The 25,426-nt window shown below is 43.7% G+C and overlaps 1 protein-coding gene and 1 pseudogene across 2 annotated transcripts in view; both read left to right on the top strand.

Moving 5' to 3' along the window:
* TDRD7 (tudor domain containing 7) overlaps positions 1–25,426 on the top strand; it is an 81,256-nt gene that overhangs the window by 35,804 nt on the left and 20,026 nt on the right. For both annotated transcript variants that reach the window (XM_066367604.1, XM_066367603.1), the window contains exons 7-11: positions 9,601–10,193; positions 14,268–14,454; positions 20,156–20,267; positions 22,832–23,034; positions 24,021–24,155. In XM_066367604.1, coding sequence (XP_066223701.1) covers positions 9,601–10,193; positions 14,268–14,454; positions 20,156–20,267; positions 22,832–23,034; positions 24,021–24,155 — 1,230 coding nt within the window. The remainder of the gene's footprint in view (positions 1–9,600; positions 10,194–14,267; positions 14,455–20,155; positions 20,268–22,831; positions 23,035–24,020; positions 24,156–25,426) is intronic.
* LOC136392953 (ADP/ATP translocase 2 pseudogene) lies at positions 5,170–6,376 on the top strand (annotated as a pseudogene).

The following is a 25,426-nucleotide window of genomic DNA, read 5'->3' as shown; positions in this document are numbered from 1 at the left end:
TATGTAACTGAAGAAGAAATCCAAGTGCAGTGTACAGTGGTACCTTGAGATACGAGTTTAATTCGTTCTGTAACAGAGCTCATAAGTCAGTCAACTCATATATCAAACAAATTTCTCCCATTTAAAATAATTGAAATAGATTTAATCTGTTCCAGCCCTGTGAAACATCCCCAAACCATCCTAAATTATGATAAAAGCATGTTTTTAATTAAGAAACACACGTGTACTTTACCAATGCATAAAAAATTATATGAAATAAAAGAAAAAAGTGTTATTTAGTACTGTATTCTTACCTTGGAGACAGATGAGTGTGGCTAACAGAGGTGAATGGCAGAGGAGGAGGGAGGGAGGAAGGGATGCAGGCACTGTAGACACGTATAAACTAAAACTGCACTTCTTAACACTAAATGTAAACTAAAACTGCATTTTCTTTACTTTAAACAAAACTAAAACTGCACTTTCTTGACTTAAAATGAAACCACAAAAGCTTAAGTAAAAATGCACTTTCTTAACTTTAAACTTAACCTAAGCTTAACATTACATATTTTTCATTTAATCATCACCTGTTTTTGCATTTTTGGCTGCACTTTCGGCACTTTCACTTGCAGGACTTTTGAATAAAAATCTATTCAAAGAGGTTTGCTTATGCCTGCCTTTTAAAATGTTACAGAAATGTGACAAACAAGTGTCATTAAAAAGTGCTGAAGCACAACCAGTTGAAACTTTTTCTGGGTGTTTCTTTTCAATGAAACTTGAAAGCTTCTCCCACATTGCCAGCATGTCTTTAATTTCATTTGTAGAATTCACTTCCTCCGACTCTGCCTCCTCCTCACTACTAATCTCTTACAGAAGCTCCGTATGTTGCATCATCTGTAGCTCCTTCAACTCCTCAGTTGAGAGTTCCTCCTCATGTTCCTCCACGTGCTCGTTTATGTCACCCTCATCTACCTCCAGACCCATCGACTTTCTGAGGGACACAATCTCCTCCAACGCTTCTACCTCGGTCTCGGTCTCTGGTTCGAATCCTTCGAAGTCCCTGTCTACAACATCAGGCCATAACTTTTTCCATGCCGAGTTCAAGGTTCTTCTTGTAACCTCTTGCCATGCCAAGTCAATAATGCATAAATATATCACGATGTTGTAGTGATCTTTCCAAAACTCTTGAAGGGTTAGATTTGTATTCTCAGTCACCTCAAAGCAGCAGCAGAACAAGTGCTTTGTGTAAAGCTTTTTAAAGTTGGAAATGACCTGCTGGTCCATAGGTTGCAAGATTGAAATCATGTTGGGTGGGAGATAGAGGACTTTCATGAATTTGAACTCATCGGGAATGTCACCTTAAAGACCAGGTGGGTGGGCTGGAGCATTTTCAAGTATTAGTAATGCTTTCATCAGGAGTTTATTTTCTTTTCTTTTTTTTCTTTTTTTCTTTTTTTTTATTTTTCTGAAGCTGGAAACTGGGAGAGACAGTCAGACAGACTCCCGCATGCGCCCGACCGGGATTCTCCCGGCACGCCCACCAGGGGGCAACGCTCTGCCCACCAGGGGGCGATGCTCTGCCCCTCCGGGGCGTCGCTCTTTTACGACCAGAGCCACTCCAGCGCTTGGGGCAGAGGCCAAGGAGCCATCCCTAGCGCCCGGGCCATCTTTGCTCCAGTGGAGCCTCGCTGCGGGAGGGGAAGAGAGAGACAGAGAGGAAGGAGAGGGGGAGGGGTGGAGAAGCAGATGGGCGCTTCTCCTGTGTGCCCTGGCCGGGAATCGAACCCGGGACTTCCGCACGCCAGGCCGACGCTCTACCACTGAGCCAACCGGCCAGGGCCTAGGAGTTTATTTTCTTGAAGATATTTCTTCACTGCAGGACCAAAGATGAGATTTACCCATTCAATAAAAAAACTACCACGTAGCCCATGCCCTAGCATTGGTGCGCCACATAACCTGCAGTTTTTCTTTAAGAATCTTGTGAGTCTTAAAGGCTCGAGGATTTTCGGAATGATACACTAGCAGTGGCTTTACTTTACTGTTACTGCTAGCATTTGCACACAATGCAAGGGTCAGACAGTCCTTCATGGGTTTATGGCCTGGCAGCTTCATCTCCTCTGCGGTGATGAAAGTCCTCCGGGGCATTTTTTTCCAAAACAATCCTGTTTTGTCACAGTTGAACACTTATTGGGGGATGTGGGATGTAGCCTTCCTTTGTGATAAGCACAGCAAAACATGCGTACTCCTTAGCTGCCTTAACGTCAGCACTCGCAGCTTTATCATCCTCACCACTGAGTGGATACCAGATCTCTTCTTGAAATTTTCAAACCAGCCATGACTTGCCTTAAATTCTTTCTTCTTCAAGTCACCATAAATAACACGTGCCTTTTCGCATATTACAGTCTCCATCACTGTATCTCCTGCCAGCTCTTTCTCTTTCACCCACACCAGCAGAAGCTTCTCCATTTCTTCATGGATATTTGTCCTTAATTGGGACAGAATTGTAGTTCCTTTCTCTTAATTTGCGCTTTTGATGGCATCCTTTTGTTTAAGGATGGTACAAATTGTAGATGTATTGCGGTTGTACAGCCTTGCCAGTTCAATCACTCGTACACCACGCTCATGCTTTTCTATTATTTCTTGCTTCTATCGACATCATTCTCTTCTTCTTCTCACCACTGTCCTTTACATTCACTTTCTTCAGCCCCATGATAGCACACAAAAAAGTTAGTAAAAAGTGCAAAAATGATGCAAGAACAAGTACAGCGAATGAGATTCAACTTGATTCTGTGAGTAACACGTGAGAAAGAACAAGATGCTGGTAGTGTGCTGCCGATACTGGACCCGTGCACCAATTCGCCAACTAGTGGCAGCTTCCCAAATCATGACTTGCATCTCAGAATTTCGCTTCGATCTCGAACAAAAATACGAACCAAGTTGCAGCTCGTATCTAAAATATATATATTTAGTATGTTGGTCTGCTCATATCTCAAGGTACCATTGTATTTCTTTCTTTAAAAAAAAAAATTATTTTCCCCCAAGTCATATAAAACATCCTACATTAAAAAAAATTGAAAAATAAAAGTTATAAAAAAATGAGAATTACCTATTGTCCTACCACCCAGAGATAACCACTTGCAGGGATCTCCATTTGAGTATCAGAGTGAGGAGAATCAGCTTCAGGGACCAAATAGCAGCTCTGAAATTTTACCTTCCTAGAGGTTCTAATCAGCTATATGTTGACACATCACAAGGATGCCCAGTGCCACTTGGATACAAACAGAAGGATGCTTAACTGTTGTTCTCAACCTTTCAGAGCTCTCCAACACCAAAATGTGGACCGAGAGTTTTGGAAGCTAAAGAAAATATAAAGTCATAGTAACAATGATGTACCAGTTTCACAGTGTTCTTAGACAGCTTGTGAGGGAAATGGCAATTGTGCAGAATGCCATTTTATGGAAACACAAAGAGCCCAAGACAGTGAGCCTACAGGCCATGGATACTGGAATCTGAGTTCCCATTGGGTTCTTGAAGGACGGCAACACCTCTTGATGTTAAACTTCTAAGGAAGGGCATCTAAACAGTGGTGGTGCATCCCCAGGCTTACTGATATGGGAACCTTCTAGGCAGCAGTGCCAGCAGACAGGGCAGTGAAAAGTGAACTGAGGACTGGGAAGTACAGTCATAGTATCTCATTGGAGTCCAAGTCTTTTCTGATTTTTTTCCACCAATAAAAAGAAGTATTCAGTGAACACATTGGAACAGTTTTTAAATTTAATTCCAGCGACCATCTGAATAGTGGAAAAATAGAAGGGCATGGTGGCAAATTAGAATAGAGAAGGTGGGGAGTAATGTGATATTGTTGTTCTGGAATTTGATATAGAGCAGATACCCAGAGGCCATAGCATACAGGAGAAAGAGTTTGGCCTTTGGAGTAAGATTTTTGCCTTGGCCATTTCTTGGCTGTATTACGTTCAGCGTACAAATCATCTGCTCAGGGCTTCACTCTATTCTAGAGTATGACTATTTCTAAACATTTCATAGGGTTGTTAGAATTAAACGAGACCAAGTATAAAAAACAGCTGCCAGTGCAGTATCAGAACCATAACATTGTTTGGGAAAAGGCTGCTGCTGTTTTTTGAGCATCCCGGCTTGAATTGAAGCAGGTTACAACCCACTGGTAAACCAGAGACATGCCCCGCAAGCTCTCCAAAGGAGCTTCTCTCAATGAAAACAGGAAAGGCTACAGGGAAAGAACAGAAGTCTACATTGAAAGAAAAAATAAAAGGAATAGTGAATAACTGAAGTCAAAAGAATTGAAACTCCAAGATGAGGTGGGTTTCTGCCATCTTAGAGGAAGGGATCACCCTGCCCACGGCCAAAGGTGATAAGAGCACAGTGTCTCGCCTTCCCGCTCGGCCAGGAGTGCACATGAAAGCCACAGCTGGCAGCAGGGTCACCCCCAAAGCTCTGCACATCTTTAACTGGGAGAAAACTCCATTGTTTTCCTGAAGAGACCTGTGAGCAAGACCCTGACCTTGGGCCATGCTGAAAGAAAACGACTTGAAGTTTATCCCAGTACAAATATTTGCAGTCAGCATCAGTGAAAAGTCCTTCTAGGCAAAGGGTTGGCTGTGAAAAAGAGTACGGGCCTTGAAAGATATAGAGTATGTAAAACTACTTCTCTAAGACGTGGAGGAAGAGTCTTCCTGGGTAGATGACTTGTAAACAGGAGTTATGCTCTACTAGGAATCTCTATCATTACCTTTGGTTAAATCTCTGTGCCATATGCCATGAACAGTTATACTTTATCCTTAAAAGAAACAGTTAAAAAATTATAACCCTTTGTGACTCTCTGGGGCTAAGTATCTCTAGTGTCAGTAAATGGCACAGAGGGGCTGTACTGTGTCAGGCTGGATTGAGTGATGACCATATTAGAACTCACTTAATTTAGAGCTTCAACACAAAGAACCCCTACCCAATGGAAATGAAACTGGGGCTCAATAGAACCATACCTCTGTTTCAGAAAACTCTTGATTTAAGCAAACAATGTCAATTCTGTTTTAGAATCCCAGAAAATTCTGATTCCATAGAGACAGTAAGTTGTACCCGAGCCATGCTGCACAGTCAGCAAGTGGGCCTTCCTGGACTCAAAGGAGTTGACTTCAAGAATTTTTTTTGACAGCCCCGGAGTCCCGGCCAGTTATTTGCTCAGTTTCGCAGTCTCTTGCTTCTTCTTTTCTTTCAACATGACAGATGCCACTGTGTCCTTCGCCAAGGACTTCCTGGCAGGTGGAGTGGCTGCAGCCATCTCCAAGACAGCAGTAGCACCCATTGAGCGGGTCAAGCTGCTGCTACAGGTGCAGGATGCCAGCAAGCAGATCACCGCAGATAAGCAATACAAGGGCATTATAGACTGCGTGGTTCGTATCCCCAAGGAGCAGGGAGTCCTGTCCTTCTGGCGTGGTAACCTGGCCAACGTCATCAGATACTTCCCCACCCAGGCTCTCAACTTTGCCTTCAAAGATAAATACAAGCAGATCTTCCTGGGTGGTGTGGACAAGAGAACCCAGTTTTGGCGCTATTTTGCAGGGAATCTGGCATCAGGTGGTGCCGCTGGGGCCACCTCCTTGTGTTTTGTGTATTCTCTTGATTTTGCCCGTACCCGTCTAGCAGCTGATGTGGGCAAAGCTGAAGCTGAAAGGGAATTCAAAGGCCTTGGTGACTGCCTGGCTAAGATCTACAAATCTGATGGGATTAGGGGCCTGTACCAAGGCTTTAATGTGTCTGTGCAGGGTATTATCATCTACCGAGCTGCCTACTTCGGTATCTATGATACTGCCAAAGGAATGCTTCCAGATCCTAAGAATACTCACATCTTCATCAGCTGCATGATCGCACAGGCCGTCTCTGTGGTGGCTGGGTTGATTTCCTATCCATTGGACACTGTTCGTCGCCGCATGATGATGCAGTCGGGGCGCAAAGGAACTGATATCATGTACACAGGCACACTCGACTGCTGGAGGAAGATTGCTCGTGATGAAGGAGGCAAAGCTTTCTTCAAGGGTGCATGGTCCAATGTTCTCAGAGGCTTGGGTGGTGCTTTTGTGCTTGTTTTGTATGATGAAATCAAGAAGTTCACCTAAGTTATTTCCTAGTCTTCCCTCCCCTGCCACTGAGAACAGGCATGTTGTATTATGTCACATAACTTGAGCATTCTTGACAGACTGTTGGCTATTTATCAATGGCAACTATTTGCTGGTTGAAAATGGAAGCAATAATATTCATCTGACCAGTTTTCTCTTAAAGCCATTTCCATGTTGATGATGGGGCTCAATTCTGTTTTTTATTTCAGTCACTCCTGGTTAACAATAAATTTGAAGGAATAAAGAAAACATCTTTATATAAAAAAAGAATTTTTTTATAGCACAGGTAAATTAAAAGAGAAGTTAAGGCCTCTCTGAATTAAGGAGAAGAGTGTTTCTGGGTATATAGGATGGAGACTTTGATTTGTTTGAACATACAGAGTTCCTGAACAAGTTGATGTTTTAAGTCCTTAAGTCTCACCTGTATCAAATCTAATCTGTCTACTCCAACCTTACAGAACCCAGAGAAGTATGACAAGTATCTCATTGAAGTTGTGATTCTGAAAGAGGCCAAAATCGAGCTAAATATCAATATATGAACTCATGGGAATAGAAAGTGTAAGGCACATTAGGTACCAGAATCATCTGCTGATCACCATCCATGGTGTAGGGAGTTCATCTTTGATGTTCCTGCCTGTAGCTCCTGTGGGGAGGTGGAGGTGAGGGCCCGTAGACAGTGCACGGACCCACTGAAATTAAGAAGAGGTTGGCAGGGGAGAACTGAAGGAGGGTTTAGGATGGACCCAGAGGCTCAGCCGGCTTTGGATTTGGAGAACTGCCATGTCTAAATCTAAGCTTACCTTAATTGTGGTTTTATATGACAAGTGAACAGCTCACGTAGAATTGTTTTGTTTTGTTTTTTTATTTGCTCCAAAACTATGTTTCTCAAACCTTCTCTGGATACCCAATCTTATTAAATATCTTAAAGCACAGTGAAGATTGGCATTTTAAGATTCCTGACCTAGAAAACATGAGTCTCTAGAGAGGTAGACTAACCATTGAGAGCAAAATGAGGAGTTTTAAATATTTGCATCCCTAAGGCTGAAAATTAAGGGCATAAGTTGTGACTGTCATTTAATGCAGCATCCAGAGAGCCAGTAGGTGTCAGCAGGAGTCCACCAGTGATGACGGGGATGCCCGCTGGTGCTGCTCACAGACCCAGTCACCTGTCTCTAGGGAATTACTCTGCTCTCATTGATGCTTCAGGTTTTTCACGCAAGGAATTTTTCTTCAGTCTTCAAAATTTAAGCAGCACATATTGGCAGAAGACTAGGAGAAGGAAAACCTAATGTTTTATACCTATATTAATATCCTCCCCACATATTATCTAGAATATATATTCAGACTAAAGCAGGGGTCCCCAAACTTTTTACACAGGGGGCCAGCTCACTGTCCCTCAGACCATTGGAGGGCCGGACTATAAAAAAAAACTGAACAAATCCCTATGCACACTGCACATATCTTATTTTAAAGTAAAAAAAAAAACAAAACAGGAATACAATATTTAAAATAAAGAACAAGTAAATTTAAATCAACAAACTGACCAGTATTTCAATGGGAGCTATGCTCCTCTCACTGACCACCAATGAAAGAGGTGCCCCTTCCGGAAGTGCGGCGGGGGCCAGATAAATGGCCTCAGGGGGCTGCAGTTTGGGGACCCCTGGACTAAAGGAATCTCTCTTAATGTTAAATTAACTACGTCTTTGACTTATTAAATCTCATCTCTGGTAACAAGACAATATCTTCTTTACATATATTATATATATGTACGTATATGTATTCTCTTCCTCAATGTTTTAAAAATGAAGTAAGCCCTGGCCACTTGGCTCAGCAGTAGAGTGTTGGCCTGGCGTGTGGAAATTCCAGATTCAATCCATGGTCAGGGCATACAGGAGAAGCAACCATCTGTTCTCCACCCCTCCCCCTTCTCTCTCTCTCTCTCTCTCTCTCTCTCTCTCTCTCTCTCTCTTTCTCTCTGTCTTCCCCTCTCACAGCCATGGCTTGAATGGTTCGAGCAAAGTTGGCCCAGGCACTGAGGATGGCTTCATGGCCTCACTTCAGGCACTAAACTAATCCAGTTGCTGAGCAATGGAGCAGCGGCCGGATGCACAGAGCATCCTCCAGTAAAAGGCTTGCTGGGTGGATCCCTGTCAGGGCACATATGGGAGTGTGTGTCTCTGCCTCCTTGCCTCTCAATAAAAAAATAAAAATAAATGAAGTAAATATTCTTTACTATCTAGTTGTCCGCCTAGCATAATTTAATATTCTATTCTTCTTAGGAAAGAGAACTTCTTGCAAGCTTGCTTTATTGCCTGTGTGGTGGGAAGACTCTCCTAAGGGCTTACATTGTAGTGAAGGAATAGCTGAACAGAATCTGACAAAATAGGAACATTGAAGAAGGCTGTAAATTCTAACTTCAGTCTAATCAGAAGTCGAGAAACTTTATTGTAAAAGGCCAGATAGTAAGTTTTTGAGACTTTGCAGGCCCAGAGCTGTGTGACTGTCACCCCCCAGCCCGGCACAGCTCCTGGACCCTACTATCTCAGTGAAGAACAGGAGGTCAACAAGTGAGCGCACTGGGCTCCAAAACAAGCTTTACGAACACTGACTTTCATATAATTTTCACATCATGAAATAATTTTTTGGTTTTTTGTTCAACTATTTAAAATATAAAAATCATTCTTAGCTCATGGGTTTTGCAAAAGCAGGTGATGAGCTGCACTGGACTGGGACCTGGAGTTTTTGCCGCCTGGTCTGGTAGCAGAAAGGCTTAGACTTGGGAAGAAATGGCCTGTACATCAGTTTCTCCCGTCCCCTGCCCTCCCCTCTCTTCTCGTACATACAGAGGCGCCATTGTGCCATGCCTCTCCCGAATGTTGTGCAGATAGAATTAGAGATGGGGTGACATACACATGCCAGGCATTTTAAACTCTTGTTTATTGGAGGGACAACATGTTCAGCTAACTTTTGACTGCAGTGGTTGTAAAAATGGTACCTTCCCTCTGGAGTGTCTTTTTCTAAATAATGGAAAGCTGAGGGTAGCACTTCAGTCTCATCTAAGTACTTCCTACCTTTCCTCCCAGTGGTTTAGATCTGACAGCCTGGCACCTCCTCACAGCTCCGCTCCACCTGTGTTCAGCCCCTTCTGTAGGCTGTGGCCTCGGAGCTGGCAGGGAGCGCTGGGTGAGATACGTGGTGCACCGGGCAGAACCACACGTGCTGGCCTAGGGCTGTGGGAGGCCAGATGCTTCTCAAGGGAAATTAATGCCATTTTATTTCTGTTTATTTCTGAAACGTGGCTCATGGTGCTATTTGCAGGTGAAGGCAATACATTCAAGTCTTAGTAGCTGAGTAAAACATACACTTTGTGTTCTCTTGATTAATTTTAAGTGTTCTCAAATTTAAAATGCACTAACGTGTTTTCAGATTGTTAATAGTCATTACATTATCTATCATTTGCTTTATTTAAAAATTTCAGGTGGAAAAACCTTACAATGGTAGTCAAGATTTGCTTCTTTATCCAGCTAAGAGAAAGCAGCCTGAAAGAAGGACAAGTGACCTGGACACGGAGAAAGGGGCCCCGCCTCCCCTTCCTGCTCCAAAGCAAGCACCACCGTTAAAAGGGTGCCCAGCAGTCATGCCAGGAGACTTCAAAGAGAAAATTGCTGGGCTGCTGGTGAAATACTCAAATGGTCTTTGGGCCAGTGCACTTCCTAAAGCATTTGAGGACACGTACAAAGTAAAATTACCCAAGGATGCCTTAAAAAATCTTGCCTTGCTCTCTGACGTCTGCACCATAGACTACATTTCTGGGAACCCCCAGAAGGCCATTCTCTATGCTAAACTTCCGTTGCCCACTGACAAAATCCTGAGGGATGCAGGGCGAGCACATGGCGATTATACCAGCAAGGCTATGATTGAACAAGAATACTTGAGGATAGAAAGGAGCATTATTGAAAGTGACGATACCATTATGGAGAATGTAACAGTTCCTCCTCTAGTCATTCCAACTGAGGTGTCCCCCTCTGTATTGGTGGTTGAACTGAGCAACACAAATGAAGTGGTTATCAGGCAAGTTTCATTCGCTAATTTTTCAGGATCCTGGTGTATAGTTGTTACTTGCTTCTTCACATGGCTGCTGGGGGTTGAGGAAGAATGATATGTTCTAAGTTCTCCAGAGTTATAATGAACAATAACATTTTCTTTTTATCTTTATATCTTGCACATTTCTCTCAACTGCTCAAACTTTGTGTCTCTTAGGAGACTTAATTTTTATTTCCTCTACATGTGGTTATGTAAGTACATTTGTCTCACTCAGTAGATGGTAAGCATCTTAAAATCAAAGTACTTAAAAAATTAATCTCTACATATATTTTTAATATTTTTAAAATGTTCCAAATAGGCCCTGGCCGGTTGGCTCAGTGGTAGAGCGTCAGCCTGGCGTGCAGAAGTCCCGGGTTCGATTCCCGGCCAGGGCACACAGGAGAAGCGCCCATCTACTTCTCCACCCCCCCCCTTCCTCTCTGTCTCTCTCTTCCCCTCCCGCAGCCAAGGCTCCATTGGAGCAAAGATGGCCCGGGCGCTGGGGATGGCTCCTTGGCCTCTGCCCCAGGCGCTAGAGTGGCTCTGGTCGCAACAGAGCGACGCCCCAGAGGGGCAGAGCATCGCCCCCTGGTGGGCAGAGCGTCGCCCCCTGGTGGGCGTGCCGGATGGATCCAGGTCGGGCGCATGCGGGAGTCTGTCTGACTGTCTCTCCCCGTTTCCAGCTTCAGAAAAATACAAAAAAAAAAAAATGTTCCAAATATGCAGCCATTGTTGTGAGAAAAGATCACTAACAGTTTTAATAATTGGAAAGATATTGTGGTCTGAACTTGAAAAATTCTGCGTCAAAAGCAATACCTAGTCCATAGAAAGAGTGGGTTGCCCACTAGGTAGTTAATATTATTTAATCTGGGACTCTGTGACATTTCTTAAAAGCCAAAGAGCTAAACATGACCTTCTGACTATAATGCATCAGATTGGACCTTGGACCCAAGGGCACTCTGGGTCTTGAGCCTTTTGATATCACTGCCTGCGAAGAGACATCATCACTATTCCAATGAGTGGCCAGGGATCATTGGAATCACAAAAAGCAGTCCAGCTCCAGGCCCTTGGCATGGAGTTTTGGGGAAAATATAGAATACAAAAGAAAATATTGAAATACTAATTTGCAGTTTCTGACTCGCGATAAATAATGGAAGCCAGTGTAGCCAGGTGTCTGGAGATATCAGCTTCCGGGTGTGTCTGTGGCTGGACCAATGAGAAGGCCGACAGAACAGAATCCAGGCATCTTCAACAAAACTGTTCTTATGGCTGGGCCTGTTTCTCCTCCCGAGAATCATAGCTGAGCTGGGAGGCCGAAAGGAAGGCCACAAAAAATAAAGTTCTTCAACGAAAGGGTAGATCAAAAATATGAAAGCTCTTCTATTTGAATAAACTAAGTCTGAATGGATAATGAAGTGAGAATCAAGTTTCTTGGGATGCTCAAACTAGAAGACTGTATAGAAACTTTAGAGCAGTCTTTTTATATAGGAGGAATAAACGTCTAAAGCTTTTATTCAAAGATGTGGTCTGGTCTGGAGATATAAATAGGTAGCTAAAGGTTAGGGGTTCCATTCTGTTTCGCTAATAAATGGAGATGAAGGATGGATGTTGAGGAGTACATTACTAACTTTTACCATTTGACATTATTTTAAAAATCAAAATCTGCCTGTTTGGCAGGATGCTTTGTTATGTTACCAATAGTCATTGGTGACATTGTCAGAGGCCAAGCACAAGGCTGGATCAGTCGTGTGATTTCTGGTATTCTTACCAAAGGGTTGGCAGGAATCCAGGACTTCATTAGGGTGGTTCCAATCTATTCCCGGATTGCTAGGCCCAGGGCCTCAGATTACTGAGATGCCAGTGTAAATGTGAAGCCAGGAGCTAGCATTGTACATTTCAGCAGATGGGTAATGTCTGCCAGAAGGTTGACCTGAGATCACTGGCATCCCCCACTGCCCTGAAGACTTAGCAGATCCCAGCCAGGCTGAGACCTGTTCTCTGAGCTCTGGAAACTAGGCCTGGGATGTGTAAAGGGCCTGGATAGGTGCCGGAGCAGGACCCTCAGGTCACGTATGGGAATCTGTTGTCTCGGTCTCAAAAATTAGCTTTGTAAAACTTTGTACTTATGGTGTACCTACACTGTCCTACATATATTCTTTGCCCATAGCTCAGGTAATTTGGGGACAACATGTGTGACCTCATTCTTGCTACTAACCACTCTCACCCCAGCTGTAGCATCGTCCCCTCATTCCACCTGTGCTGTGAGCCATGGGCCTGCGCTGGGTGCTGCAGAGAGCAGAGCTGCCTGCACATCTCCTGCTGCTGCTCACCTTCTCCCTCCTTCTGGGCAGGAGCCTGTGCAGACCCACAGGCTGCTCCCAGCCCCTGCCGGCCAAGCTCCCGGGGCTGTAGAGTCCTACACAGAGGCCCCTGAGACTCCAGGTCCCAGGAAATGGGCACTTAGGCAGAATTACAGACCTTCTAGGAGACCTTAGAGCTAAGAGTGCAGCTGTATTCCAGGCAGTACCTTAACATTTGTAAAGCTTAATAAACTTATATGAGAGTTTGACAAAGCTCCTGTAGCTGTTTCTGGAGTGAATAATATGCATGTAATCATTGGTTTTATTTATTTATTTATTTTTAGGTGAAAAGACATTTTATTATTATTTTGCAGATAACATAGTAGTGAATATATCTGATAGCATTTTCTCAAATGGCAAATGAGACACAGGATAACATCTTTCTTTGATTACTGTAAACCTCAATATTATCTGTCTTTTGGCAGATTCAGTTTCTCACGACGTCTATGATACCGTCCACGAGGATACCAACGATGCTTAGTAATAAAAAACATTTGGCTAAGTTGTTCTATCATGGGTCCTTGCTCAAAGGGTTCATCTTTTTCTTCTAATCTGGTTTTCAGTACTTGATCCTGTGTTTCTTCATAATTATGCACAGGATCTGGCCGAGGGATAGGTTTTGTGTGTTCATATGGAATGTCCACAGAAGGATGGTAGCAAACTATTGTCCGGCTATCAGATGTCAAAACAAGCTCTACTTTGCAATTATAGTCATCTGTTTTCATCCCTTGACAGCTGCTCACCGCGAGCCCGCCATCTTGCTTCCGCGGGTCCTAGGAGACCTAATCATTGGTTTTAAAAATGGCCATTGCCTCAAAGGAGGCATTCTTTCCATTTTGTGTAGGACTTTTTAAAGCTTTTTTTCGCTGGTGATGAATAGACTGACTGTGATGCCTTCTGCTCTGCTGATAATGACCAAGAATACAAGAAAACGCTCCTAAAGGAGTAGTCTCAAGTGCTCAGCAGGACCACTTGGGCCTAGGTAAAAGTCAGAACAATGCAGAGAGCAATGCACTACGGCATATCTTCCTGGCCAGGCGAGGGCATAGCCTAGCTGAACAGCCTCCATCATGCGGCTAGGACAGTGCCTGGTACAGAAGCCACACTTGATTCACCGGTTTCACTTCCTGGAAGGAGATCTCTGATGGAATCGTCTCTCAGGACTGGAGGGCAGAAATGTGGCAGCCTGTTTGTGGCCGAAGGCAAATAGAGCGTTTTCCTAACATGAACTGGTACCAGGTGACCGCAGTTGTCAAAACAGAAAATTGTAGAAGGAGATAGCAACATATCCCGAAAAAAATACTTCTTAGAAAGCAAACACTCTCCGAGGCATCTTAATCTCTTCTAATGGTATCAGAACTCAACATTCTGTTGCAATGTGTCCATTAAGTTGGGGAGGGGTTGTCACATGGTTTGTGTTTAGTGTGTTTAAGGCTTTTTTTTTTTTTCTCTAGCCAGATTTCACTGGTTTTCAGAGCTTGAGTCTTGCTTAGACTCATCCTTAGTTAGGGCAAAACTGTCAACGAGATTCTCCCAGTAACCTGCAGAGACTGCAAGCAGCCTCAGTCTACGTCCGCCCTCGCCATCTGGCCTTCACTGGAGTCTCCATTTTCCATGTAGAAAACAGTAGTACTAATGAGTTCTTATGGATTGCCTCCTCCTGTGTTGCTTTATTTGTGTTCTGTTCCTTTATCTGACTCAGGTATGTGGGCAAAGACTACTCCGTGGCTCAGGAGCTGATGGAAGATGAAATGAAGGAGTTTTACAGTAAGAACCCTCAAATCGCACCGGTTCAGACTGTGCACGTCGGGCAGCTGCTGGCTGTCAATGCCGAGGAGGACGCGTGGTTACGGGCCCAGATCATCTCAACAGAGGGCAACAAAGTAAAGGCAAGCGCAGTTTACTTTGTCATAGCATTGTGAAGACAAGCACACACATTTTCACCTGAAAAGGCTGCTTCTACTAGTGTCTCTTAAGGACACAGTAAATAAGCTAGTTCTCTCCAGAAATTAGAAAGGTAGTCTATTAAAGATAATCACTGATAACTCAGCGGTAGTTATATTATCTCAAAGTTTTAGTGAAAAAATAACGCCCAGAAGAAAATCCTCCTCCATGGAAGTGTCTGTACCATGATGTAATGGGGAAGCGCCCTTTGTTGCCACGCCCGGGAGGAAGGGACGTGTTGATGGGACCTGCGGGCTCTGCTCCAGTCGGTGCTTGGGAGTGAGGGAGACTGTTCAGTCCTGAGGATACTACACTCTTCTCTCCCCTGTTCTGCAGTCACTGGAGGACCCCAAATAGGGCTTGGGACATTTTCCGAGTCTTGCCCTCTGGGTCATCTTGGAAAGACCAGAGGACTGTTTCACCAGTCTCTTCCCTCAGCCGGTCCAAGGCTTATTCCGGGTGGTCCACCTCTTCCCCAAAGTCGCTTCTGTCCCTCAGGGCGGGGACCAGGGAGGGGAGCTCTCTCACCCTGAGGGCACAGTCTTGTCTGGACCCTACAAGTGCAAAAATACACCTCCACTCTGTGTCCTCTGTCCCTAAAGCTAATGTAATAGTATATGTCAGCTATAATTGAAAAATAAATGTAAAAAAATTAAAATAAAAAGTTTGTTGTGCCAGAGCCGACCCCTGGGAAATAACCCCTTTTGTGTCACTAAGTGCAGACCCCACTCCGGAAGCCAGGCTCGGTCCATCAGGCCCTCTCCCCAGAGCCTGCCTTCACACCCACTGCCAGCCGGAGGACTGCTGCTGCTTGCCTGGTTGTTTCGTAGGAGAGGCCTTGACCGCCCAGCCACTTTTTGCCATTCACAGAGAAATTTAGGAAATTCTTTAACCAAATCTACCAAAATAAAACTTTAAAACAATTTGACCTGACTTTTAAAGTCTGAAAATTCTAGTAGTTGTGCAGTTTCTTAAAAGTGAAATATTGATACTTAGCATATGACCCTTCAATATTTACACCAGAGGAAACACAGGTCCACACAAAGGCTTGCACACAATGCTTGTAGCAGCTTTATTATTCCTGGTCTTAAACTGGAAACAACCCTGGTGTTCACCAGCAGGTGAACATATGTATATAAATAAACCATGGTTTATCCATAGGATAGAGTACTACTCAACAATAAAAAGGAAGGAAGTGCTGAAAGCACAGTCACATGGATGAAAACTCTCACACTATCAGGGGTAAGAAGCCTGACAGAGTTACACTGAGTGACTCCAGATCATGAAGTCTGGTAGAAATCGGATCAGTGGTTGCCTGGGACGGGAGGGGGCGTTAATTGCAAAGGAAAAAGAGAGAACTTTTTGGAGTGGCAGATGTGGTCTATTATCTTGATTGAGGTGATAATTACATTTATCAAAACCCATCACACTCTACTTTAAATGGGCATTCTTTTTCAATGTAAATTATACTTGGATGAAATTTGGAAAATACCTGGAGAAAGCTAAGGACCAGTTGATAATGACCAACAGAAAGCACAGTGTGATTAGCAGCTTAGACACTAGTCCCAGCTGTGCCTGTGAATTGTTGAGTGCCCTTGGTCAAGCTCCCCATGCCCCTGGGCCTACAAAGCGAAGGCATTGGACTAAGTGATTTGGAGTCTGAACTCTTGGTCCCCAAGGACTCTTTTTAGCTGTCCCTTGGCTGTATGTGGCATATTCTCCCCTGGGGCCGGCACATGCGTGAAAATACTCCAATAGAGGGCCCCTGTCTTCTCTGGCATCTCCTCTGGGAAAGACAGCCACAGAGGGTTGGCCTTGAGGAGTGAGGGAGACTGTTCAGTCCTGGGGAGACTACACTCTTCTCTCCCCTGTTCTGCAGTCACCAGAGGACCCCAAATAGGGCTTGGGACATTTTCTGAGTCTTGCCCTCTGGGTCATCTTGGAAAGGCCAGAGGACTGTTTCACCAGTCTCTTCCCTCAGCCGGTCCAAGGCTTCAGGTCTGGGCCTTATTCCGGGTGGTCCACCTCTTCCCCATAGTCGCTTCTGTCCCTCAGGGCGGGGACCTGGTGTGTGGAGAAGAGTGGGGGTGGGGAATGTGTGGGAGAGTACCAGCACCACAGCCAGACCCCTGGAAGAGAGGGGTGCTGGGTGGGCGGAGGGCTAGCACATCTCAGAAACCTTAACACAGCAAGGGACAGAAGTCTGGGTGATCAGGACCCCAGTTGGCGGGACCCCATCACTGCTTTCAGCTAAATGAGAAACTTGAGTGGCCTCTAGTTGAGTAACTTCCCTAAATGTTCCTAGATAAACTTCAACTTCCTGACCGTTTTCCTGCCCATAGCTACTTGAAAGCATAGAGATAGCTTATGAAGAGGTGAACTACACACAAAGCCTAGTGACTCATTAGCAGTTCAACCGCATTTCAATAAGTAATGCAGAACTCACAAGGGTATCTCCCATTCTGAAATCTGGCAAGCAGAAATCACTTGGGCCTCCCTCCCTTACCTCCACTATGGGAGTCTGAGCTCTGGAGCAAGTTTAATCTGAGTCTCAGCTCTGCCATTTGTAGCTGTGTGAACTTGGCAAAGATATCTAACTTCTCTGATTCCTTTCCTGTAAAATCAGATAGTGTCATCATGCTATCTGCTTGATAGACTTTTCATCCCCCCCCCCCCACTGTTCTGGGCTAGAGGACAAGATGGACAAGCCTTTTTTCTCAAGAAGCTTATATTTTAGGGAAAAGGGACAGATATCAGAGCCAGTGTATGATACGTGCATGAGACAGTTGGAGTGCAGTGAGGGAGATAATCCGGGAGCTGTGATAGCAAGGAGGAAGGGACAAGCAGGGAGATGGGATCTGGTTCATTTGCCTCCAGTATTGTTCCAGTCCGTGTGTGAGGGTGGTTGTCGTAGGGCACAGAAGGAAAGTAAGACCCGGTAGCTATTGCACTAGCCAGCAAACTAACTTGAATTAGGGTGGCATTAGTGGAGATGGCAGTAACAGGATATGTTTGGAGGTAAAACTGATAAGATACTAACTCATTGGGTTTGAAAGGTAAGAAAAGAGAAGATTCAGGGTGGCCGCTGGGTTTGGGACTTGATGACTAGGTGGCCGGTGGTGCCATTTATTGATTGTGAAGTCAGGGAGGAGAACCAGTGGGGAGGAGAACCAGGAATTTGGTTGGACTGTCAGGTTTGAGAATAGCTACCAGGTTTCACATGGGTGAACTTGGAGCTCAGAGGGAAGTCAGGATGGAGCTATGTCTGGTTGGGAGGCATCAGCATATAGGAGCTGCTTGCAGTCAGGGGACTGGGTGAGATCATCCAGAGAGAGAATGCCCGTAGAGAAGAGAATGGGGTCTAGAACCAGGCTCTGAAACATGTCAGCATTTAGGCAATGGACTTAAGGCAGAATAGCCAAAGGAGGAGGAAAACCAAGAGGGCCTGTGTCAGGGCAGCCAGGACAAGAAAGCATCTTACAGAGGAGGGAGCGACCACCTGCAACACTGCTGCTGAGACATGTGCACTGGCCTTAGGAGTTAAAAAGGTGCCTTGGCATAGTGTACAGTGGTCAGGTTTTAAGACAGCAGTAGGTACAGCAGTTCTGGCCAGGTCTTGTTCCCCACATCCCCACATCCAGTAGAGATGAATGTTTCCCTTTATCAGGAGAAACCCCAGCTACTTAGGAAGTCTTGTTTCTCTTGAACTGTACTGTTCCTGACCATGAGTACTCAGTCCCTCCTTGCTCTCCACAGACCTTGGTGAGTATGAGAAACAGGAATATGCAGTCAATCTTGAGGTTGGTGCCAGTTTGGCCTGACCCAGACCACACCTGGAGGATGTCTCCTAGTTATTACTCAAGTGGCGCTGTAAGATCTTTGGCCGCCAGATGGCTCCACAGAACCAGGAATGAACTGGGGCCTGATGGCAGGATTCTGAGCCTGCTTGTGCTGATCCCAGAGCATTAGAGAGAGAAACACTACTGACTGCCTCTCACAGAGCAAAGGACACAGGGCAGAGTGTGGAGAGTCAAACTGGGATCTTATAAACTTCAGCTGCCATACAAATACATGGCATCGTGTTCAAAAAAAGAAAGAAAGAAGAAGAAATCAAAGTCTAAACATTACAGAAACTCTCTGAAGACTTTAGAGCAGTTATTTTTTAGTCTGTTGGTGCTAGAGATATATTCTAAATTTCCCAAGAATCGTGATTTCACATGTTATGTCCCACTGTCGGGTCATGTTATCTACAGTTTAGGTCTGGGAAGAGCAGAATCCAAGCTGCAGGAGGTGGCAGCTATTAAAGGAAACAAAGCTGCCTGAGCCCTCGCATCTGTGGGAAGGAAGAACAGGTGCTCATTTGAGGCTGGAGAAGTGGACCAGCCCACTGCCTGGGCTGGCGGCCCGAAGTGGGGGCCCTGGCAGGGAGGGGATCTGGGCCTGCGGGAGCGCCGGGTCAGGATGTGGACTCCTAGACGACCCCTCTGTACGTGGATGCCCAGGCCCCACAGGTCCAGTTACCAGGCGCCCCGGGAGAGGCCTCAGTGCTCTCTCCATTCTTCTTCTTTTCCTTAGATTCTCTGCTGGAAAGAACTTTTGTTTTGTGTGTTTAGTGCCCTAATGTAGGTACTCAGAGGCTGTGAACTTTAGTTTGCTGCAGAAAGTAAAACTCTCTGTTGCTTAGTCTTTCTTTGCCCTGGGTTTTGTTTTGTTTTGTTTTGTTTTTGTAGTAACAATCATCTGCTTTAACTGCAGATGCATAATAGGTTTTCAACACTTCCCCGCTGATCCTTAGTTATCATTCTAAACCACAGCTTAATGTTTCTAGATTTTATTTTTCTCCAAAGAAAGGCTTTGTTTATAGAGTCCTTCTCAGCGGAGAGTTTTATTAATACTCTAAAAATAATATTCAGACTCCTAATGATCTGCAGTAATGGTGAGGAAGTGTCATGCGGGTTTCTGTAGACACAAAACTCTGTCCAGACTTGGAGCCTTTTTGCTGAGCTGGAGGAAGGCCTACCCAGGCTTCATACTGTGGGGGTGAGGGGGGGGGAAGGTATCTGTTTTTACATGTAGAATTCAGTGTTCTCCAGCCACGACAGCACTGTTGTCATGGACAGAAAGCTTCCGGGTCCCTGGAAGCATAATGGCCGAGAGCAGTCCTTGTGAAAGCTGCCTCGTGGATCTAGGATCTGATAAATACTTCCTGAGTCACTCCCTCTCTAGAAACAAACACTGCTGCCTAGGGACACAGATACTTAGTGGACGTCCAGTTATCAAGGCGTGTGTAAATCAAGAAGGAATCAGGTGAAAGAAGCATTATGATGTTAATGAGAGGCTGGGCGGTCCGAGCTGGCAGAACCAGGGGGGCTGCTGCAGAGAAGCTGGCCATAGCAGACGTTGGGGAGAAGCAGACCCCCCTCCCTGCCCGAAGGTGGAAGGCACAGTGGAGGAGCGCAGCCCCAAGTCAGGACCCTATCTTCCCTGGTCCCAGCCCCCCCCCCTTTCTCTTCTGGGCTAAGATGGGGCACCTCTCGTAGATGGTAATTACGGAATAAAATAGAACCAGTTAAGTGTATAAGTGATTTTTTTTAAGAAATGAAAATAATTTTATTTGAGCCTGAACCTTGTTCTTGTTATCATTAGGTATGCTATGTGGACTATGGATTTAGTGAAAATATGGAAATGAGCAAAGCATGCAGATTGAGCCCCAAATTCTGTTCACTCTCATTCCAAGCTACAAAGTGTAAGCTAGCAGGTAAGAGAAACCTTTTTGAAAGCTCTTTTCGCCCTGGCCGGTTGGCTCAGTGGTAGAGCGTCAGCCTGGCTTGCAAGAGTCCCAGGTTCGATTCCCGGCCAGGGCACACAGGAGAAGTGCCCATCTGCTTCTCTACCCCTCCCCCTCTCCTTCCTCTGGCAGAACTAGGTGGGGTGCTGCGGAGAAGCTGGCCATAGCAGCTCTCTCTTCCCCTCTCGTAGCCGAGGCTCCATTGGAGCAAAGTTTGTCCTGGGTGCTGAAGATGGCTCTGTGGCCTCTGCTTCAGGTGCTAGTATGGCTCTGGTTGCAGCAGAGCGACGCCCCAGATGGGCAGAGCATCGCCCCCTGGTGGGCGTGCTGGGTGGATCCCGGTCGGGCGCATGCGGGAGTCTGTCTGACTGCTTCCCTGTTTCCAACTGCAGAAAAATACAAAAAAAAAAAAAAAAAAGAAAGCTCTTTTTGTTTTGATGCATTATTACCATTGTACTTTGTGGTTAAATGCTAAAATGCACTAGGTATCTATTATAAGGTGTTATTTCTTGACAGATATAAATAAATTCATGTTTATTACCTTTGTAAGATGTGATTATTATTATAAAAATGTTAGGTTTTATTGTATTTTGTTATATTTAACATTTATTTTATTATAAACATTTCTATTGCTCATCTTAAAGGGTTTTGTTGTTCTAATTGCTAGAGGCCCTACGTCATGGAATTTGATCAGTTTAAAACATGTTGTTCAACCTGTTTTGAGATGACTCCCAACCTCATCCCCAATGAGATGGACTCTGCTGCTGCTTACCCAGTAGCCTACCCCCATGTGCCCGACCTCCAGCTTGGCTGTGGGTCACGCGCAATCTCTGGCACAGTCACGTGTCACCATTCTTTTCTTTCCTCTGAAAGGAAGCATAGAGGAATGCATGTGTGCGACAGTGACATTGTAGGGATGACCCGGAAGTGTGGACGATACAGGGGCCATGTCAGTGATGAAGAGAGGCACTGAAACATGTATGCAGCATGCCAAGAGCCTGAGCTAATTCAGAAAATGATCAAAATTCTGTCATGAAAATTAGCCCTGTGAAGAAATCCCACCTCCCCAGCAAGGATAAAGCTGCATGTCAGAGGAGCTGGGTTCGGCTCTATCTGTGAGATAAATCTCGCTTTTATTTTAAAAGCCTGTTACAAACCTGTGGGAGTTATTTTTGAAAAGAACTAACAAGGACAAAATTTAGGATGCTGTAATCAAAGGTTTGATAAGAGCAAGTTGTGTGTCTGGAGAACAGAACAAAATGAGAGAAAGGTAGCTCAGAGGGGTCTGTGCTCTTTTGTTTGTGGACCTAAAGGGGCTAAATATAGAACTAGACATTCTAGTACCATAGGGGAAGTGATAAGCTAATTTTAATGAGTCTAATATATTAACAACTTGTCATATGTATGATAAACATGGAATTATAATTTTCAAAGAACTTAAAGAGTAATTAAACTAAAATAAAAATCACCTATATTTATACCATGTTAAACACTATTAATTTCCAACAAATGCATTTTATTTTATAAGAAAGAAAGAATTGTATATATTTAATTAGAAAAATGAAAGAAGTCAAGGGTATCATTTTAGGAAGAACATTACAAATATATGACCAGCAGACATGATTGATAGCTTCTTTTATGTATTAGACTTTTTGTTTTAAATATGTGTTTATATAAGGTCTACCGGAAAGTTCTGTCCGTTTTTATTACAAGTTTCAACACGTAAGTACATGTTTATTTGGCGCATGTGTGCCTCTCCATTTTTATCACTTAATGTATACATACTGACGTAGCAAATTAAAACAAAGTTGATTCACGTTAGTCTTATGTGTGAAGCGATAGTGTACCCACAGCTACTGATAAAGTTCATTTACGCCACTATAATTTTTACGAATTTCAACAAGGAAGAAATGCTACAGAAGCATGTCTGTCGCATCCACCGTATTCCCCGGACTTAGCACCCTCCGACTATCACTTGTTTTTGTCCTTACAAAATATTTTGAAGGGCAAAAAATTCAAAGATGAAGAAGATATCAAACAAGCACTGGTTCAATTTTTCGCATCAAAAGATAAAACATTTTTCAAAAATGGGATCTACAAATTGCCTTCACACTGCCAAGAAATCATTAATAATAATGGAAATTATATTATTTAATAAAGTTTTTTGACGGTAAGAAAAATTTGTATTTTGTTTTATTCCAAAAAACAGACAGAACTTTCCGGTAGACCTTATATATAAAGTGAAGGCTGTTTCTCCTAAGGTAAAAATCCTGATTGACCATCATTTTCTTCTTGTTTTAAATTACCTGCCTTAGTGTGATCATTCAAAAAGGCATTCGCATTATAATATGTACCTTAAAACCTAAGGGTAGGTCATGTAAAAGAGATTGTAAAACAAAGCTTCCCTATAAGATTTAAGAATTTTGTAGTAGATTCATACCTGTAGTAAGTATCCAAAACAAACACGATCAATCTATCTATCTTAAAATGATTCCACTAATTAAGTGGAAATTAAAATATTCAATATTTTTCAGGGTTGGAAGCTCTAAGTGATGATCCTGGTTTAGTGAAGGTGGTTGAATCTTTAACTTGTGGAAAGATCTTTGCAGTGGAAATTCTTGAAAAAGCTGACGTTCCACTTGTTGTTCTGTATGATACCTCAGGAGAAGATGATATCAATATTAATGCCACCTGCTTAAAGGCCATGTGTGACAAGTCACTAAAGGTTCACCTTCAGGTACCACTGTGACCACTGTTGTCATCTGTTACACATATGATAGGACAGAATGTTATAAATTTTAAGCTAACACTAGATAGTGGCAGCTTATGTATGTATTGAGAAAAAGGGGAAGGGGGACCAGAAGTGGGGAAAATGCCAAAACCTATGTGGTAATTATTAGGAATTAGATTTTTGTTTTATTTTCCAACTTCTAAAATAAGCATGTGTTAATTTCATATACAGTTATTTTGCAAAGATGATAGGGGAGGATAATATAAATGGAGGGAAAAGTATATCAGTAAAGATGTTTATTAAATTATTAGCTTTAACACTTTTATAATGTAAACAATATAGATGTCCACAAAGAGGAATAGATTATTAAATTATTCTATAACTTATTTAAAGACTAGGATGAGATGTTAAAAGTGATCGTTTTAAAGGTTTCATAGCAACACTGGGGTAATATTTTTTTAATAAGTAGATCAACAGTGAATTATTTTTATATAGTATGATTGACTAAAGGAGGCTAAAATTAAACCTTTACTATGATTAAAATTTTTTTAATGACTAAAATTTATGTGATCTATGGATACAGATTAGAAAGTAAGCTGATAATGGGATTGATTTGGTGAGAGCTTCTTATTTTCATTTCTGTTAATGTTGCAAAAATTTGTTTTATGTTATAATTTATTTTCTAAATTAATGGGGAGATATAAACTAGAGTTAAGGATAGTCTCAGCTTTTGAGACAATGGAAAATTTTAGTATGTTAATGTATGCAGAGTTTACTTTGTGCCTCATACAAATGCTATCAGATACTCCTTTTGGAAAGAGCGGTATCAAATTAGTTTTTCACATTTAAGTTATGAATTTCATTCTTTCCCGTCCTTCAACTTAGAAGATTTTAAAATGCAAAGACTTTTAATGAGGTTTAGGTAGAAGCCGAGATAGGTAAGAGCTAGGTTCTGTTCTCAGGCCTCCTGGCATGCCCTTTGTTTGTTCCAGGTTGACGCCATGTACACAAATGTCAGAGTGACTAATATTTGCTCTGACGGCACCCTCTACTGCCAGGTGCCTTGTAAGGGTCTGAACAAGCTCAATGACCTTCTGCAGAAGATAGAGGACTACTTCTATTGTAAGGTATGGCAGCGCATCGTCCACCTCTAAAATTAGTCCTAAAATCACAAGTAAGAGTGGTCACTAAATTTGTACGACTAACATTAGCATAGTTGGAGGTAGAATTTCTAGAATAGTGGGTGAGAGTCACAGACTGAATAATTTAAAACAATGCCTCCTCTCACTGGTTTCTGCACTGTAAAATGAGGGGAATAGTAGTATGCACCCAGAGGACTCATGAGAACAAGTTGCAAGCCTGCTTACTTAGCAGTGCCTGGCTCACAGTCAGTGCTCAACACCTGCTAGATTTGTTGCTTAGAAGGTGCAAGTGATGACCCTGCAATGCAGCTGCCTGTGTCTCTGCTGGAGCCAGCTGGCCCCCCTCTGCCTTGTGTAAAGATGAAACCATAGAATTGAGGAGATTAGAATTTCTAAGGCATCACTCCCCAAGCTATTTATGGTCTCTGAGAACTTACCACCTTAGTAAATGTGGTTCTGCAGTTTAAATTTATTAATAAGCTCCTTAACCTTTCAATCCAGTAGTCTTTTCTGAATGAGGATATGTAGGCTCTAAGGTGGTTTCCTTACCTCCGTTAGGACATTATAGTCATAATCCAGAATGTGCTGTGGTTTCCAAGTGACTGACTCTAGTGCCACTTCAACCCTGACCCCTTGCCCCTGGAAGTGACCCCTGACCACTAAGCTACAGAGCACACTGAGTGCCTCGTGGCTCTGATGCAATGCTGTCTGTCAGCTACTTGGGTATTTGTCTGTCTCAATAGAGTGTAGGCTTCTCAAGGGCAGAGACTGCGCTTTACTGGTAAGCCCCTAATTCATTCAGGTACCATGGTACCTAATCCAGTGTTTTACAGAGAATAGGGATTCTAGCCAGAGGTTTTGCTGCATCACGTTAAGCCTATATTCAGACTACAGCCTAGAATTAAGGCATTAGATCTATAGCTTTACCTCTTTTGTGTAACAGATGTTTTAGATGTATCTCAAGGTCATTACCTGGGTTTAGTTTGCTAGTCTGTTTGGAGAAATTTGAGACACTCAGAGAGGCTGACTCCAGCATCTCATTTGCATGCACATGCTTGTGACCTGCGGTGGTACAAGGCACTCTTAATCGCCCCTAGTTCTCTGGTAACCCAGGTGGAGATGGTACCTGTGGGGAAGAGTGCGTCCCCTGAAGGAAGGAGACCAGGCAGGCCCCAGCTTCCCAGCTTCAAGCTGCAGCGGAAGCGGAGGAGGAGACTTGCAGCCAGTGTGGGTGTTTCACTGGCGCTGACCCCTTG

Source organism: Saccopteryx leptura, chromosome 2, assembly GCF_036850995.1.
Source record: "Saccopteryx leptura isolate mSacLep1 chromosome 2, mSacLep1_pri_phased_curated, whole genome shotgun sequence".
Lineage (NCBI taxonomy): Eukaryota > Metazoa > Chordata > Mammalia > Chiroptera > Emballonuridae > Saccopteryx > Saccopteryx leptura.
Note: the sequence above shows the minus strand (reverse complement) of the source record. Positions and strands in the feature narration are given on the sequence as shown.